Genomic DNA, 20,204 nt, shown 5'->3' on the forward strand with positions numbered 1-20,204 from the left:
CCACACACTACTATTATTTCACTCTCAGTAGATATAAAAAATGTAAAAAGTATTATTTTGCACGAATAGGATTAACTCTTTAAGTGTTAGATTTAATAAAAAATCAAATACAATGTCTATGGTTTTATTGAATTCAACCAATAGGTACAGATAATTATAACACAAGTATTCCAATCCTCATATTAAAACCCGCATTCATTTAATACTCAATTTACAAACAAAAACTTAATTTTACAGGACACTTCAAACAGTAAATCAAAAGGTAAAACGCTCAAAATTTTTAAGAAGTACAAAGCTAAAATAACACATAAAAACAACATCGCAGATATAACTTGATACATAACACAATACATCTCGATACATTTCATAGTACATTCACAATTAACAAAATACATGATTGGAAATTGGCTGCCAATAGCCGAATAAAACTGAGCATAAACAAGTCACTTAACTTACAAGAACATAAATACATTTTGTAAACGCAAATAAAAGCTTATAAAAACGCTTCAACCATCAGCTTATTTCCGTTTTCAAGCTTTTTCTGGTAATATTACATGAGTAAAAAATATTCTACCCTTCGAGCTCGAATCGATTGTTCGCAGCTGTCAAAGGTACTAAAAGCCCCATAGAGCTGAGTTACTTTGACTTTGAGCTGTCCATAACTTTGGCCCAAGTCGAGAAAGTATTTAAGCTAACAGCCATGTTCACTCGTACACTTCATTCCTATTGCTTATTTCTACAGTTTCTTCGCTATCCGCAAGTTACTGATGGTATTACTTAAATATTCTTGCTGACGGAAATAAGATTGGTTACGAATTGATTGTATGGTCGCGACATGGCTGTCAGTAGTTAGGACCAAAGTTATGCCCTAAGATCAAAGGTCTAGTCTGTACGATTTTAGCACAACGTATGCCTTGCTTGAAGCAGGTTTCTTATTACAAGTAAGACCAACCAAGGGATTTAGTCTTACTTGTATCACTGAGAAGTTATAGATTGGTTCTAAGACTTACTGCCTAACTACCAGCCACTTAGCTGAAGTACTTTTTTGCTATCTAAGAATTATTGTATCTTTGGAAAACCTAATTACACCCTCTGATACATAAAATTGGTTTCTGGGAAGCGACTCGAAACATTATAATAAAAATATGTATTTATGAAGGGATCAAATAAAAAGAAATTTATTTTTAAAGGGATCAAATAACACAGATTCCTGCCATGTCATAATGCAATAAAACATTTCGTCACACATTAAACTCGGTACAATATGCGGTATGTGTTACCTAATCACGGTAACTATTGGTATCAAACATCAGTAAACACGCAATCTTTTCAAAAAAACGTGAGAAAATCAGTGATTGTAAATCTGTCTACAATGATAGGCAGCTTTATAAGGCAGTTTTTTTTACCCTACTGAACCAATTTAATTCCTTGACTAATAAATGAACAAAAGAAGAGTGAACTATTACTGCAATCCTTACTGACTGAAGATGATATGCTCATTTACTTACTTTGAACGAGGCTTATATGAGTCTGCTTCCTACCAACTTCAATAAACATTTACTGGGAGCACAGAATAAATAAGTAGTATGAACAGAAAAAACAAGGGTGCAAATCTTTGCCTCAAAAAATCTGAGTATTAGTTCAAATTCCTAAGTGTTAAAAAAACTTTCACGTAATACAATATGAAAGCACGTCAATTTTTCCTAACATAACTACAAACACAGCCTAATATTTTTAAATTATTTCATTCAGTCAATAATATGTAAGGCAATTCAATAAGACACAAATATTTAAATAACTATGACCTAAATTAACTAACACTTACCAAATAAGCAAAACTTATTTTGCCATCACAAAATATGATAAAAGATAGCATCGGTTCATTTTGTTTCATAACAATTAGTTCAAGCCAAGACTATCATTTAATCACATTTTGCAATAACTTCCATAATTTTGAAAGATCTAGCTAGCTATTTCGATTTTTATTTTCACGTGATCCACACAAATATGCGAATCAGTCAAATTAGTATACTACAAAAAACACAAACTTCAAAAGTAAAATACAGAATACCCAAACAATACTGGGAAAGTCAAAAAAATATATAATCTAATTTTACATTATAAAATCATAAATAAAAGGTCATTAGATAAAAGGCCTGTGCCCATCGGTGAGACAATACATAGGTTGCTGATAATGTACTAACCTAAAATAAAACTGCATCTTTTGGTGTGACAAGGTCCTAGGAAGGCGAGAGCTGACGTCATGGCGGCGAGTGAGAGCAGACGCTAGGAAGGCAGGCAGCTGACGTCATCGAGTATGGCGGCCAGCAGCGGCTTGTCGCGCAGCGCGGCGGCGAGGTCGGCGCGGTCCCAGTGCAGGCGCAGGCGGCGGCCGCGGGCTGGGCCTGTGCCCGCCACGCGCAGTGCACCCCGAGCTTCCAGCAGCGTGCACGCAGCGCACATCTCGCACAGGTCTAGTGGCGCCAGGTTCCGTGCAGCAGCCACCCTGCAACACAAGCCATACATGTTAGATTCCAATTTTGTGGCTGAAGCCGAACTTCAACTTCAATTTTCAAAGTAAACAGTTAATTTAAGGACGCTTGCTCGGTTTCTCGCAAATATCAATGTTTTTTAGGTACCATTTTGACACATAAGCAGTTACAATTTTGACAATATTATGGTATTAAATGAAAGGTAATTTATTCATCTCCACGTTAAATGCATTAGAATTACACAGTCCCATACTTTTTTTTTACACAATTTCGTTTTCACCGCCGGAAGAATCATAAAAAAGTACAAAAAAAGGAGTCTGAATAAGTACGTGTAACCCAAATGTGGAGTTGATTTATAACTCCCAATAATAAAAAAATCACAGCTAATGTATTTTTCTACACCTTCAGCTATTTTTTTTGGACATACATAAACCACTTTATAATTTACAATAAATTATAAAATCACTCTCAAATTTCTTCATACATTTTTTCGCTATGCGCACGTCTCGGACCGTCATTCCGCGCCAGGGGCTGGTCACTGCCGTACTTGACTAGATTTCGGTAAAAAATTTAGAAAAGCGCCATCTGCAATCCTCTTCCTAAAGTATTTAATATCTTCAAGTGATAATAGATGGCTCTTTAATCAAAAATTAACTTCCATAAAATATCACTAAAATTATTGAAATCTAAAAATTATTTTATATATTAGTATTACGTAGGAAATCTATCAATTATTTTTATTAAATCTGTACACTATTTTATATACATAAATTATTTTTCTATAATTATTTTTTTGGTTGGCAATAAACCGTGCCAACTGCCAATGCTGAAGTTAGAATTTGAATTTTAATGGCGAGTACAGTACATACAATTTGTGTGTTAAGTTTTCGTCCATTTAAGTGTTTTCTGCTGTTGACTTGCGTTGATTTGAGTTTTACTCATCCGCTGTGTTTTCGGTGAATTAGTGAGTGAGTTGAGCTGTGCTCCTCTGTTTCATTGTTTCACATAACTTGCGAAAAGACGCCATTAGTGTTTAGTATTATTTGCGATAAAGACGCCTTTTGTGATATTTGTGAAATAGACACTGTTATTGTGTTATTAGCGATTAGAGACGCTTGTTTGAGTGCATATAATCATGCCGAGGCGGTGCGAATTGGGATGTTCACACAACCCGGGTAAGTGCTTTCTTTATCAAGTTCATAGTACCTAGGGCCCGATTCTGTTAATAGTATCATTAAGTTATTAATATCAAAATTGAATAGAAATTAAATCGCAATATCAGTTTTAACCATTTCGGGCATTCTGCTACTAATATTTATAAGACCAATCGTATTCCAACGACATTCGATTGGTTGCTATTGGTCTGCCGTTTTGGTTTATAGGTACATATTACCATATTATTCTTAGTCTATATTGCCATATTGCCTCAAAGTCGTGGTGGCCTAGTGGGTAAAGAGCCAACCTCACAAGTATGAGGGCGTGGGTTCGATTCCAGGTCAGGCAAGTACCCATGCAACTTTTCTAAGTTTGTATGTACTTTCTAAGTATATCTTAGAAACCAATGACTGTGTTTCGGATGGCACGTTAAACTGTAGGTCCCGGCTATCATTTAACATCCTTGGCAGTCGTTACGGGTAGTCAGAAGCCAGTAAGTCTGACACCAGTCTAACCAAGGGGTATCGGGTTGCCCGGGTAGCTGGGTTGAGGAGGTCAGATAGGCAGTCGCTCCTTGTACAGCACTGGTACTCAGCTGAATCCGGGAATTATTCCCAATAGTCCCTCTAGCGCTGTCCTCCGGTGACAGCGGGTCTTCCATCACGGGTGACAATTTGTGCCGACTGTTCCTTTGAAAACTGACTAGAGGGACAAATGGAAGTCTATTTCTCAGTTGTCACGGGTGATTGCTACGGTTCCTTCTTCCTTCCTAAGAAAAATGTAATTACCATAGATTTCAGGTTTTTATTTATTATGTTACATAGAATCACATAAAAAATATATATATTATTATTTTAACTAACACAATGTCAACAGGCTTACAAAATCGATTTTTTATAGTAGTTAATACTACTATAAAACAAAAACAACATTATGTTTCCTATAATAGGCACAATCACAGATAACTTTAATTAATACTAATCACAGATAATCACTAATGGTTAAGTTAAAAGTGCTTATTAGTCGCATGCTTATTTGTAACACAGTTTGTAATCTTGTTAAATTAAATAAAATTAAGAAAACGATTGGTGTTAATAGAAATTAATAATATGTGATGTACCTATTAAAGGAAACACAATGTTGTTTGTTATAAGAAATAAAACCTGAAATCTATGATAATTACATTTTTTCTTTGGAAGATTCTATGTAGCATAATAAATAAAACCTGAAATCTATGGTAATTACATTTTTTTCTTTGGAAGGAAGAAGGAACCGTAGCAAATGTCACCCCGGTGACAACTGAGAAATAGACTTCCCATTTGTCCCCTAGTCAGTTTTCAAAGGGAACAGTCGGCACAATTGTCACCCCGGTGATAACTGGAAGACAATTCCGGCTATCACCCCGGAGGACAGCGCTAGAGGGGACTATTACTACATAGTATAAAACAAAGTCGCTTTTTCTGTCATGTGTCATGTTGTATGTCCCTATGAACGCTCAAATCTTTAAAACTACGCAACGGATTTTGATGCGGTTTTTTTTAATAGATAGAGTAACTCATGAGAAGGTTTTTATGTATAATAACATCTATTAAATAATGGAGAAATACTGTTACCCGTGCGAAGCCGGGGCGGGTCGCTAGTTGGGAATAATTCGAATCCGGTTAGACTGGAAGCCGACCCCAACATAGTTGGGAAAAGGCTCGGAGGATGATGATATTGCCATATTGCAATCGTAAATCGTTTGCAGACAATATGATTCATTATTGAATCACAGAAAAGGATAAACACGTTTATTTAAAAGAAAAAATAGTGGAATGCCACATACGCTTCAATCGTAATTGAGTCGTGATTGATCTCAGTCGGATGTGAATCGCATGTCGCTAAAGTAAAATTAGCAGGGGCAGGATTCTGCGCAATTTTTTCTTTGAAATAAACGTTTTTATCCTTTTCTGTCATTCAATAATGAATCATTTTGTCTGCAAATGATTTACGATTGCAATATGGCAATATAGACTAAGAATATTATGGTAATATAGACCAAAATGGCAGACCAATCGCAAACCAATCGAATGTCGTTGGAATACGATTGGTCTTATATTAGTAACAGAATGCCCGATATGGTTAAAAAAGCTGTTGCGATGCAATTTCTATTCAATTTTGACATTATTAACTTAACAGAATCGGGCCCCAGAATCGTGCTCCTGAAAGCTCCTAGTCATCCGGATAAACTTGTCATCACGGGAGATACCAACTCAGTCAATTATAAGGTTGGGCGTTTAGAGAAACACAGTTCCTTACGAGTAACCATTTATTACTGAATCCCATATGAAATGATACATGATTTAATAAGATAGACATACATAGATAGACACGCGCACACATACATAGGTAATAGGTATTCATTCATACATACACTATACAATATCAGCATACAAACTTCATATTTTTGTAATTTATTTTTCAGGTGTGACACAACATCAATTTCCACACCCAGAAAAGAATCCTGAGTTATTCAAAGCCTGGGTTAATATAGTTGGTGGAAAACTGGAGACTGCAGATGATATCAAATTTTACAGAAAGCGAGTCATCTGTGACATACATTTTGCAGACAAGTTTAAGAATCGCAACAACCGTTTAAATAACATAGCTGTTCCTACTCTCCATCTTCAGGGTAAGATTTAGATCTTTATTCTTGAACTAGATCGCAATGCCACCTACTGAGTTAAAATTGCCATTAAGAAAACAAAATTCTTAATTATTCACAATTAAACTGAACTGAAATCTTTTAGGCCACCTGTTTGCAGTATATTAATATTTAATTGGATATAAAATGCAGTTCATTCACCCCTTAACCAACTCGGTGAAGGTTGTTGTTTAGTGGGATCTTAGACTTGTTTTACTATTTCCAGGTGCTCCATCACAAGATGCTCATATGCCTCCTGCAACTCCACATATACCAACTGAACTTCCTATGCCTGAACATAATATATGGAATCTGCCTTCTACATCAAAGCAAATAGTCACTGGTACGTAAATGCTTGGCTACCTACATTCTCAAATTATGTTTAACTAGCTGCCATAATTAAATACTGCATTTTTTTTATAATAATAATCCCCCCCCCCATGGGGCCACCTTGACGTGATGGGGGAAGGCATGAACGCTTAAAGAAGTCAGTAAGAACTAGACGACCCTGTGCCAATTGGTAAACATGAGGTACCATCAGAAAATATAGTCATAACACCTCGGCTAACCCTTTCCAACTAACGGTCCCAACTTCCCAACTAACCTTCCCTTTCCCTTTACCTTCTCTTCAGTGTCTGATAAAATATATATCTTATTACTTTAAAATATGTACTCTGCAGTCACCTTCTCTCTTTCACCTCTTAACTTTTCTTTTTCTTAAGTTTTAAAACATTGCTCCTAATATAATTTAATGCGACTACGAAATAGAGTAATAATACCCCAGGCGGGTACCGGAGCTAATCGCGATGGAGAATCCCGCCCTTTGTATTCTGGGTGGGGCGACGCTTTTAAATTTCATTTTTTCATAGATACCTTTAAGGCCACCTGTTTGCAGTATAGTAATATTTAATTGGATATAAAATACTGTTCATTCACCCCTTAACCAACTCGGTGAAGGTTGTTGTTTAGTGGGATCTTAGACTTGTTTTTACTATTTCCAGGTGCTCCATCACAAGATGCTCATATGCCTCCTGCAACTCCACATATACCAACTGAACTTCCTATGCCTGAACATAATATATGGGATCTGCCTTCTACATCAAAGCAAATAATCACTGGTATGTAAACGCTTGGCTACCTACATTCTCAAATTATGTTTAACTAGCTACCATAATTAATTACTGCATTAAGTAATATGTAACTGTTGTGTAGTCATTACAAACACACTTCAACTTGATTTATTGTAATGACAATTTAGGTTAATAATCCTCATGTAACTCACACTAGTAATTTTGATGTTTACAATGACAATGGTGAATTATTATTATTTTATTTTCAGCTGCACCTCCCAATGCGTGTGTTATAGCAGCAGAACATAATTATTGCAGTAAACATGGTATACAACAAAGACGGAAACTTAAAGGAGACAAAAGTAAGTGCCAATGTAGTTTATACCATAAGATATCCAAAAATGTTTATACATAGGCTACTTTTATCTGGGTGTGGAAAGTAGTAAAGTAAAAGTTTTTTTTGCAGAAAAACTGAAATCAACTTCATCGCTGGAGAATGAATTAAAGATTTCAAGATTCCAAATGAAGAATTTAAAAACCGAAATTATTCGGTTACGTAAACGGAGTAGTAGTTTGAAAGAAAGATTAGCCAGCGTTGATAAAATTAGCAATACAAATTGTTTAAAAAATAACGAGAAATATGACAACTGCAGCAAAATATTCACAAACATGCAGTACACCCAAACTCACAAGAGAGCTCGTGGGCGGAGGTTTACTTTAAAGGAAAAGTTTTGTCTCTCCATGTACAAAAGAGTCCCAAGAGTTATACTCTTTTATATAAATACTTTACATTGCCCTCTATAAAATCATTAAAAAGGCTTCTTGCGAAAATTGAAATAGAGTCGGGGCTAAATAAGTTTTATTCATAAAATGAGAAAGACTGTGAAGGAATTAAGTCCAGAAGATCGCCTCTGCTGTCTTATTTTGACGAGATGTCAATATCGCCGCAGATCCATTACGACGGATCTAAGGATAAATTAAAGGGATTCGCTTGGCGTAGTAAAATTGCTGACCATGTTTTAGTTTACATGGTCAAAGGATTAAAGAAAAATTTAAACAGCCTGTTGCATACTTTTTACAAATTCTGTTAACAAAGCAGAATTAAAAGCCTTGACTATAAAAGTCATTAAATATGTTCAGGGTACAGGGCTTAATATTTTGTGCACAGTGTGCGACCAAAGCACAGTAAATGTCAGTGTAGTGAATGAAATTATTGAAGATAGTAGAATAAAATTCATAAAAGAAAATAAGGAATGGAGACATGATGTAATGGAAGTAGGGAAATCTAAAATTATCCCATTATTTGATGTCCCTCATTTATTGAAAGGGTAAGAAACAATTTACTTACGAAGGACTTAAAATATTTCGACTTCGAAGAAAAGGTTGAAAAGACGATAAAATGGGAATATTACCAGAAAATTTATGAAGCGGACAAATTACATGGTGAATTAAAAATATGTCAGAAACTAACTGATGAACATATTTATGTGGAGAAAATAAAAAATGAAGGTCAAACACGCAACCCAAATTTTAGCCGCAGTGTTGCTACAGCTGCAGAACATTTATCTGCTAGGGGCGATTTATCTAATGAGTGCCGCCAAGTAATTACATTTACCAAAATGATGGACAATTTATTTGATTCCTTAAATTCAAGCTCATTTAATATGATACATGGAAAAATGTATAAATGTGGTGTTAGAAACAATTCTCCTCATCATGAATTATGGGAAAATGCCAAAAAGGTATTAAAATCAATAAAATTTATTAAAGTTAAAAAAGAAAAGGAAAATAAAATAAGATTAATTGAAACGAGTTCGGTACCTTCAATAAAAATTTTATACGTACTATTGAGGGCATGCAACAGTTGTGGAAAATATTATCCCAAAAATATTTATTTGATACAATGATGACCAGAAACTTTAACCAGGACCCACTGGAAAATTTTTTTGGGAACATTAGAAGTTTTGGGGTGAGGAATACGGCACCCAACACAATTAGCTTTGAAGGTGCCTATAAATCACTTCTTTTAAATAATTATAACTCACCCCATTCACTTAACGCTAACTGTGAAAATGATGACAATGATTGTCTTCAGACATTGAGTTTCTTTTGGAAGACAAACTTTAGAAAACACTTCTAATGTTCCCAGTAATGAGGTTCTACCATTTCAGCAAGAAGAAAATGACGAAATTGAGGTGCCTTTTATAAATTTAAATTCTGAGCCTGCTGATGCTGGTCAGGCCAATTATGTATGTGGGTGGGTGCTGGCTAAATGTTTTAAAAGTTGCTAAATCATGCAGGCACTGCAAAACTGAACTAACTGGCGACAGTCAATTAAAATCAAATAGTTATATAAGGGCAAAAGAATATACAAAAGGAAAACATTGTCTGTTGTATCCCAATATAGTGGCGGAAAAGTTTTAAAGACATACAAAATATTGTAGTAGAAATTTTGAAAAGAATGTGCCAAAACTAAATTAAAAGAAAAGATAAAAATGTTTTAGACATATTTGTGGATTATCCTTTCACCTGCGATATCCACAAGATAGAATTAAGAAATGTTTTTGAAAACATTACAATAAATATTTTGGTATATAGTTGGTGCCGCTCAATTAATCGAATTTTATCAGGTAAAATCCAATATCGTGATGAGGATGATGAAACTAAACTTTCAGCACAAATTTATTACAATAAACATAAACATAAGTAAATATGATTTTTATTTAATTCCAGGTCGCCTACTAAGTACTTTCTAAATGTTCCTACATAACGTTGTTCTGTTGAGTTGTAGTAATCTGTGTTGTATTTCCATATTTCAATAAATAACTATTTTCTACATTCTGTGGCTATATTTTGTAAGTACGTACGTATGAACAAATTCCCTAGAATATCTATAGACGGTTATTCGTCATCTCGACACACTAAACTCACCACGAATGTGTCGAGTTGGTGAAACTCAAAATTTGTACATTTATCATGTCGTCAACTCGCCACGTCAAGATTTTAATTCGTGTCCAGTTAGTGAAACTTAGATTTTATCACTTTTATGTTTTCGCCAAGTTTGGGAATCAACTTTTCGCGTTTCAAACGTTTGCAAAATGGACGTTCAGTGGCCGATGATGTTTGTGACACAATGTATCCAGTTGGCGAAAACATAAAAGTGATAAAATCTAAGTTTCACTAACTGGACACGAATGAAAATCTTGAGTGGCGAGTTGACGACATGATAAATGTACAAATTTCGAGTTTCACCAACTCGACACTTTAATGGTGAGTTTAGTCTGTCGAGATGACGAATAACCTGTAGACAATACTGATGTATACATGTGTGTGAAATGGGATGTACGCACACATAAACAATTTGTTTCGGCAGACGATACCAGATGGCGCTTCAAAAATCGTTTGAAGGTTGCAGAAAAAAATCGAAGTGGGTTCTCTATTCCCAATCTATTTACTATACTCTATGTTCCGCGCTCAGACGCGCTCGTGGAAGCACGGGTGTATCGCTTTGTCGGAAAAAATAAATACGTAAAATCTATGATAAAGACTGTAACGATTTGTGTACTGGGACTGAAATACGTTGATACTTTTTCGGATCAAAACAAAAGTAAGTACGGCCATCATGTTGTATGATGGCCGTACTTACGTACGTACTTATTTTTAGAATTGTAAAATATATACCTATAATAGATACCTATTAAAATGACAGTAATATTTTTTTAATTCAAAATGGCGGGCATATTTTTTTAATAATTTGATATTATGAGTAATCAATTAAAAGATTTTTGGGGGTTGTGATTTTGAAAATGTGTATTTATTTCATGACGGCGAACTTTTTTTTTATGAATAAGTAAATTTTTTACAGATGCCACGGCCTAAAAAATTTGGATATAGACCAAAAAAAAATGTTGGAGTTAAGAAATAAAATAATGACACATTTTAGGTATTTACCCAACTACGGTAAAGCTAAAGAAGAGTTATGATTTTGACAGGCTATGTATGTATGTATGAGTGTGTGTATGTTCATAATTAATGTTTTTTAATTTATGTTATATAAATTAATGTTTTTAAAATTCATAATTAATGATGGAAACACGACAAATGAGACACGACAACCGTTTTTAATAGTCTGCATCAAGACCGCCGTCACAAATCACCGATCCTCTCGAAATACATATAGAGAGTTGCTACCTAATTGCTACCAGCTACCATTAGTTGCTACCAATTGCTACCCTCGTGGTTTTAAAGATATTCAGCATCCTAAGGTGACAGCCATTCTGATATTTTTTGACTTTTGGATTGACTTTTGGAAATGCACCTCAGAGGGTTTTATAATAAACAAAAAAAGCAAATGGTATTACCAAATTCAGGACCAATTACGAGTAACTGGTCAAAACCAATGCGTATTTGCCGTATGGACTGGCAATGATAAAATATGCATTTGTGGAACGAGACGACCAGTTCTGGAAGGAAAACATGGAAGGACATTTAGTTAAATTCTACAACACCTGTTTACTTCCAGGACTGGTTGACCCAAGATACACTAGGTCTATGAGCCTTAGGGACCATAGTTCACATTCAAGAAAACATTACCCTCCTTCTTTGGCAGTCGGGTAAAAAATATTGACCGTTAAAAATAAATCTTATAAATATGTTAATTTTGTCATTTTGTTTTTATATTTTTTTGGTTGTTAACTTTATTTTTATTTTATTATATTTTAATTTCTCACAACTGTTTTTATTTTCTTCCAAAATACTTATGTATAGAGGGGTTACTTAGTGCTCAATACCCCGGTACTCATTTAATCCGATGCCAAACACATCACACAAAATTTAAAGATTATCATATCAATAAGCGTGAAACCCTTTACAAACACTAAGTTACAACTAGTTATAGTCGAAAAAAATTATTTAATATAAAAAATCTTGCAAGTATCAAATTTTGTTGAGTGATGTACAAAATCTGGCCAACAATGGCTTGTATGTGTGTGTGAGCGCAATGTCGTTGTGTTGCCGCTAGTTTACCTAAAATTGAGCGAGTGAGAAATGTAAAAGCGTCCTTAAGAAGATCGGACGTTTATTTTGTGGGTGAACTTTGGCCAAAATTGTAATCGGGTGTTCGAAACATCCTTATGGATAAACAACAGTTACGGAACTATACAGGATTGTCATAGGATAAGAGGTACAATACTACTTACTTTTTGTAAACATCATGCAGCTTTCCCATGACAATTTCTTTCACCTTCCCTTTGGTCAGCATTAACATTATACTACAAAGTATTAGCTTTTGTTGTAGCGGGAACCCATCGTCGGCATCTGACTCAATCTTCTTAGATCCTCCGTACACGTCGTTCAGTACTTCTAGTACTTGTTTAAGCTCCACGGTAACCGTGGAATCTTTCATCATATGGTCAACAGATTGATTATCCGAAAATTTTGTTCTTTTAGCAAGATCTATAACTCTTCGGCCTATGTCTAAAGCTCTCCTCATGTCACCAGATATTGCTGAGATTTTTGCTGAAACGAAGAATAGGCATGTGAACTTACTAACACTACAAAAATTATGTATCTTTGTAAATATAATTATTAGTAAAACATAATTACCTGCAAGCATTTGCAATGCGACGGGTGAAAATACATTGGTTTTATCTTCATTGGCTAGTACATTGGTAAATATGTTGATGATCTGTTGCTTGGTGTATGGCGCGAAGTGCAGCGTGTGCGGTCGCAGCGAGCAGCGCGCCTGCAGCCGCGGCAGCGCGCGCTGCGTGAGGTCCAGCGCGTTCGCGACGCCCACCAGCACCACGCGGGACGCCGCCATCGCCGGCCACTCGAATATCGTGTACAGGACCGACTGCCGCTTGCTGTCCAGTTGGTCTATCTCATCTAGGACTAAAAGTCTGAAAAAAAAATGCGCATGAGAGATGCGGTAGAGGTATCCGATAGCTTTAGTCTTGGACTTAACGCGCATAACTATTCAATCTAGTCTGTAAGTAGCTATAATAATACGTCGATACACAAATACAGAATTTGTGAAGTGTAAAATATTCTACTTACGTCATTTTATGTTTCTTTTTCAAATATTTTTCAATGGCACTAAAACAAGCTTTCTCGGTAGATCCAGACGTGGGCAACTGAAGTTCCTTACAGATCCTGCTATAAATACTAGCCGCTGATTTCATCATCGTGCAGTTAATGTATACTTGTTTGTATCCTTCCTTGAACTGTAACCAATTAGTATTTTTTATTAATGTTTAAATATATTAACGAAATGCTCAGTAACTAATGCGAAATACGAAACAACGAGAAGTAATTTTACTAATAAACACAAATCCCCAAGTGAGATTATAAATATCTAAAATAGAATTAAACTACTATGAGTACTCCAACATCCATACCTTGGGTAAGTTCAGTATGTAGGATAAGCTTGCAGTTTTCCCGGTGCCCGGTTGTCCTGATATATAAAGAGATCCAGACTCCTCTTTTTCCAAGTGTTCACTTAAGAAATTGTCCAACCATTCAATTTCATTCTCTCGACTTGTTAGTGGTTTCAGAACTTCCTTGTCGCTGAAATACAGAGGGTGACTTTAGAAACATGATAAATATTTCAAAAATTTGTTGGCAAAAACGTAGGAGTATAATTTAGTCCCCTATAAACTCTCTTATGTGATCCCTCTACATTCAACTATATGTAATCCCTTATGCCCCTATGAACTAATTAATCAGTCCTAACAACAATCTGCATGATAGACAATAACTATTAGAAATGGCGACTTATTAGTAGGTATTTACCTTATTTCCACAGTAGAGACTTTTTTCACCGGGCTATCTTTTCTTGTAATTTTTTCAGGAGAGCAATCTGAAAAAAAAAAGGTTATGAGTTCCAATCACAACAAGGCTTGAACGTTAATATCTGAAAATCATTATCTGTAATGATTGCCGTAGCATCTTACCTTCATCGTTATTTTTCTTTAAGTCGTGTTCTATATGCCTTTTCAATTTTCTGTCGCTACTTTTCCTAATGTTAAGTGTATCCTTATTTTCGTTTGTAACGTCGTCATCATCTACGTACACCTTCTTACGAGGCCGGAATTTAATCGTCGCTTGTACTCCAGCCATCTGTAATAAAGGAGGATACAAATAAAATAGGCGTATCATATATCTATGTTTAACGGAATATATTTTAAATTTATATACCTCTGACGGCCTGCTCTCTATCCTTTTAAATAGAATCATGGAAAAATACCATACGGATTTAAGACAGAAATAAAAAACTTTCATCTTGGGATCTTACGTTTATTTTAAAAATTAAAATACATTCCCAACACACCTTTTGAGTTTTACAAAAAACATTATTATTATTATCTTGATTTATTAGATACATACATATAGCTGTATAAGTAAAATGTAAAGAAACAGTAATTCATTCATCTTTTCAGCTTCCACACAATTAATTCAAGTTAAAACTTATATGTAACATATTTATATTTGTATTGACAAACAAATTACAATGACTTTTGAGTGCTTTTTAGCTAGCGGATTTCCTGCGCAGAAGCACCCAATTTGTAAAGATTTAGGCCAAATCGAGCCTATACGCGAGCACAATGTGTTGTGAAAACGGTCTTACATTCGAAATGGCTCATAGGTACGCAAAGTAGGTCAATAAAGGTGAAAATGATCAATGAATCAAATCACCTTAGCCATTTTGGAAGCTAGCGTCCCAGGTTAAGTACGACCTGAATAATTAATAATAAAAAGCGCATGGGTACTGATTAGATATTGGTTCAATATCATAGGAATCCTGGTAGGAAAAAAACATAATTCCCATAAGTTTCATTTCGTTAACTTTGGATATGCAAACAAGTACCCATTAAAAGTTAAAATTACAATAATATCTTTATGGTGATGGCTAATCTAGTATATGATTACTTCCAGCACTATTTCGGCACAACACTCAACCTAGTTCCAGACTGATGTTCACACATTTTTTTTTTAATGGAGGGCCACTAAGTTCTTTAAATTAAATAATTTATAGTAGGTAGCACTAGGCAAACAAGGTGAATAATTATTATAGAACCAAAAGTATAATAAAACTTAAACATACAATTCATCAGATCACATGCAATATAAAAATATTAGATATCTTGAATTTACAAATATAAATTACAATTGATGTTATGTACAAAATTAATAATAAAAACAATTTTTCAAACTCTATACAGTCTTTCTTAGAATAATTCAATCAAACGTCTGTAAACAGAAAAGTAAATTCAATTTAACGATTTAACCATTGTAATGCAAATAATAATAACACAACACAGTATGTCATTTAATTAAAAATATATTTAAAAACAGTTCCAGATTAGCAGAATCCAGTTTAGAATAACTTAAATCTGAAGATTTGCAATGGAACTTCACACTTACTGTTGTTATTATAGTTTATATTTATAGAGATAGTGCTAATTAGAGTGTTATTAGCCAAAATATAGTATTCTTACAAAATAATGTACTATCAATGTAAGATATATAGTTACAAATTAAGTAAATAACTGAAATAAATCGAGTAATTAAAGAAATATCACACAACAGAACATGTTTAGGGATTCCAGTCCCAAATAAATAATATTTATTCACAGGCATAGTTTAAACCAAAAGTTACTGTTTGTCTTTATTATTAAAATCGTTTTGAGTTTGATGTGCCATGTTAGTTGACATACTGTTAAATATATCCATCTGTCGTTGAGCCTCCAGCCAAGCTTTTATTTCTATTTGACGCCTTAATAACACTTGGTGGGGGATCAGTTGTGGTCGCGTTTGTGACATATTATGATAATCGGAAGCGGCATTCATAGGACTTATTTTCTGATTTGCTGCTAAAGAAGGTCTTATTCCTGGTAATTTTCCTGCAGAGGGCATTGGTTTCAGTCCAGGTTTGGAAGTCCCTGGTGACGCCTTCGCTATATCATTACTTGCAGAATTCAAATTCGAAAATTGTGTACTTGTGATCTGATTTGACTGATTAATATTTTGCTCTGGAGCTGAACTACCGCCCTGTTTTTCTTCTGCTATTACTAATTTTGGAGAAGAACTAGGCGAACGTGTTTGTGACCTAGGAGAAGGTTGAGCTGTACTGGGAGACATATGAGGTGCAATTTGAAAACCTGGACTTGAAACAGTTGAACCTCCAGTGTTAGTTGGTTTTATTGGATTTGATTTGGGGCTACCCATATCTTGTCTGTTATTTATCTGAGAGCCAGCTGCACCGCCTTTGTCCAATTTTAACTGATTTATGTTTGATGTTGAAGGAATTCTTAAAGGACTAACGCCTGATGTCATTGGTCTATTTGTAATACTATTAGGAAAAGCATTGCTTGTTGGCATACTCAAAGGCAGGCCTTTTGTCGGAAGATTTTGTTTCTTAGCCAAATTATCTATTGACTGCATGGTTTCAAATTGTTTATGAAAGGTTTGTTGCTGTGCTAGCTGATTTTGGATATTGTGAGGAGTGGATAAATCTAGTGCAGCACTTGGCTTATTCTCCAGAGTAGGCATATTATTGGTACTTGACTTATTGAGCGGATTGCTAGACTTGTTTGCAGCATTGATAGATTTTGGAGTCGCCGGCACAAGTTTAGGAACCTGTGCTTTGTTTTTAGGGAGCTTGGATTTTTTGTCTGATGATAGGCTCTGTAATTGTTGCTCAAATGTCTGCTGGAAAGTAATTGGAACTGAAAAATTTCCACTCTGCTTTGGTAACTTTGCATCAGCAATAGGCTTTAGGTTAGGCACTGGACCTTTAGCAGAGCTTTCTGATGTTTTAGTTGGAGGTTTGGATTGTGCTGGACTATCAGTTTTACTTGGTTGGTTTGACTTCATTTCATTATCTGGTTTTTGTTGCTTTTTGGGGTCTGTATCAGGTAACTTCAATATTTCAATATAGTTATGTACTGGTGGACTTGGAACTTTGTAGGAAGTATTACTAGCACTAGCCAAATTCTTATTTATCATACTCTTTTTGGGGTCAGGAATTACAGTTTCTCCAGGGTTTCTAGACTCCAATTTCTGATCTGTTAGTGTAATAGACAGGGATGACGGTATATTAATTTTGCAGGAATCAAATAATGATTTTAATGGGTCTCCAGAGGGCTGTGTTCCCATGATTGGAGAACCGAGTGAGGATTTAACCTGTGATAATATTTTACTCCTATCTATAGTAGGATCACTATTATTGGCCAGTAGGTCCATTCTTACTTTGTTAACAGGTTGGCTTTTGTTTTGTGATGACATTGGTACACTAGGTTTTAAATCAGGCATCTTTTTGACTGGAGGCTTAGGTACTTCTTGTGGCTTAGAGTTTAAGGTTGGTTCAGGCTTTGGCATTTGCAGCTTAAGTGGAGATATTGTCTTCCGAGTAGCTGACTGCTGCTGCACATTGGAAGGAATCTCATTAGGTGGTTTGCGTTTAGGAGATGATATATTTTGTGGAACAGAGACTGGTCTTTTGACTCCTGGACTTTCTGGCTGCTTTGCACTAGTCATTATCTGTTTACTATCTTTAGGGGGAACAGCTATTGATGGGGTTATGGTTGGTGTAACTGGTACTTGTGAATTTTTAGAAGAAACTTCACCTTCTTTTCCCCTTATAGTATTATCCGTAATTTTATTATTTTGACTGGAGGTTAAATTTGAAACGCTAGGAGTACTACCAACAACATTTGTAATCTTTGCCTTTTCAAGTTCAATTTTCAATTTCTTCAGCTCTGGTGTATGTGTGGCTGTATGATTTTTTCTTTTTGAAGATTCTCCTACCTTATCTTCTACTTTTGGAGAAATCAATTGATTTTTAGGTAAGGTATCATTAGGAACAGTTTGTTCATCAGAAGATTTAACAGGGGATGATTTGAGTGGCAGCATACTTTTAGCAGTAAGTTCAAAAGAATTCAAGAATTGAGATTTTTCCACTTCATCATCATTTTTCTTACCAGATGTTTCACTATTTTTGTCAACATTTTTATTTTCAGTGTCCTTACTTTGTTTCCCTGTTTTTTCATTCTTCTTAGATGTATCAGTTCCATGACTTACAGAATCATCAGGCATGGGACTATCAGTTCCTGAAGAAGCTTCAGATCCTTGATCATTCAAATGTGGGGCTGGGCTGCTTACATTGGTGTCTTCTGTTGAAGCAGGACTAGACTTCCTATCTCTCAAATGACAAGATGCTGGCCCCTTTCGATTGATTTCAAACAGCCTATTTCTAATAGCAACATAATCTATGATTTGGTAGAAAAAACGCATTGGCTCATTTCTTTTCCAATTGTATATGTACGCTATGTCCATCAAAGTGTAATAATCTGGTAAAGGAACTCTTTTGTACAAAATATCAATGGCAAATTGTGTACTGTCAATATCAAATTTCATACTTAAAAATTTCTTCAAATGGCTAATATTGACCACAGCAGGACATTGCAAAAACCTTCTAGGTGCTGCAGATACAGGTTGAGGCTCATTACTGTCAGATGATTTGCTAGATATGCTGTCAGTGTCAGTTGCATCAGCGTATTCCAAAGAGAAGGATATAACATCTTCAGGGCTGAATATTATTCTTTCAGTGTCTTCACCTCTTTGTTCAGGAGTGGCAGATGCAGCAGGTCCAGGTCTTGAAGAATAAAACTGCTGACGTCTTTCCATTTCCCTTTGAAATAGTCCAGGTACAAGTTTGTACACAATATCCTGAAGGGCTTTATCTAATTTAATGTTAGGCTTTGCTGAATTAATCATCATCTCACAAACAGGGCAATAACTCTTCGCACGCAAGTGTTTGATGATACAGCTTCGACAAAAGGAATGTAAACATTCCACAATAGTTGTTGCATCGATGTAGTAGCCTCTACATAGAGGACATGTTATGTGTTCGTTGACTTCACCTAGCAATGTTCTCTGAGGCACAACTGCAGTATTGTTCTGCTCTGCCATTTTTACAACTTTTTTATCCGGTTGCTTATTAGACGTAACCATTTTCAGGCTCCACCGTTACTTTAATATTAATTTATGAGCACACGTAGCTGTTAACCGTTCAGCTAATGAACAGAACATTATTTAATGTTTACGATTAAATATCACTACCGCACAATGTTCACGACACTTTATATATTCGAATTACTCATTTCATTACAACAATCAATAAAAATGCGAGCAAAGCTTTGCTCTTAAAGTGGAAGACCTATCTTCGTCGCATCGCATACAAATGTCGCCATGAAAATCCATAATGTTGGTAACATTGTTTTATTTACCATTGAATTTCAATTTAGTGTTTAAAATATAAGAAATTAAGCTTGTTGTATAGTGCTTACGTGTGTCTGAAAACACTTACCGTGTGGGTATCTAGGAAGAAGATATATTGTCACTGAAATAGTATTTATTTTATTGAAAAAACTTTTGGCGCGAATATTATGGGTTCACCGTGGACAAATGTCATAACTTTTTTTTAAATCGGTTTCTTTATGTTGGTAATATTATGCCTATTTTTTTAAACACTTTACATATGCAGCTTTTAGGTGAAATAGGACTATAGTAAGGAGGATATGATAGACATAAATATAAGATATGATAGGATAGAGAGAGTTCAATTAAGTGATTCTTAGCGACAAATAACTGCTCAGTTTCTTATTTCGTTTTGCACAAGGTTGTTATAGGTCTAGGGGTCGCCTTAGAAATTGTGCTTTGTTGACTGACTATTTTTAGTGCACGATATTTTTATTGTAATATTGTACAATGCTAAACATTTTGTGCAATAATACTCACTCA

General features: G+C 35.0%; 2 protein-coding genes across 2 annotated transcripts; one reads left to right on the forward strand and one right to left on the reverse strand.

Annotated features, from left to right (window-relative positions):
* Positions 1-108: 108 nt before the first annotated feature.
* LOC110379420 (polycomb group protein Psc) lies at positions 109-19,687 on the reverse strand. The gene is made up of 8 exons (XM_064035079.1): positions 16,059-19,687; positions 14,354-14,519; positions 14,193-14,259; positions 13,799-13,967; positions 13,458-13,624; positions 13,005-13,300; positions 12,599-12,917; positions 109-2,506 (listed from the first exon to the last, which is right to left on the reverse strand). Exons 1-8 carry the CDS (start codon positions 19,413-19,415, stop codon positions 2,287-2,289), a joined length of 4,761 nt encoding a protein of 1,586 aa, XP_063891149.1. The 5' UTR covers positions 19,416-19,687; the 3' UTR covers positions 109-2,286.
* Positions 2,572-8,204, forward strand: LOC135116975 (uncharacterized). The gene is made up of 6 exons (XM_064035059.1): positions 2,572-3,667; positions 6,112-6,318; positions 6,557-6,673; positions 7,332-7,448; positions 7,670-7,762; positions 7,867-8,204. Exons 1-6 carry the CDS (start codon positions 3,628-3,630, stop codon positions 8,202-8,204), a joined length of 912 nt encoding a protein of 303 aa, XP_063891129.1. The 5' UTR covers positions 2,572-3,627.
* Positions 19,688-20,204: the final 517 nt, after the last annotated feature.

This window comes from Helicoverpa armigera, chromosome 6 (assembly GCF_030705265.1).
Source record: "Helicoverpa armigera isolate CAAS_96S chromosome 6, ASM3070526v1, whole genome shotgun sequence".
In the NCBI taxonomy this organism is placed as follows: domain Eukaryota; kingdom Metazoa; phylum Arthropoda; class Insecta; order Lepidoptera; family Noctuidae; genus Helicoverpa; species Helicoverpa armigera.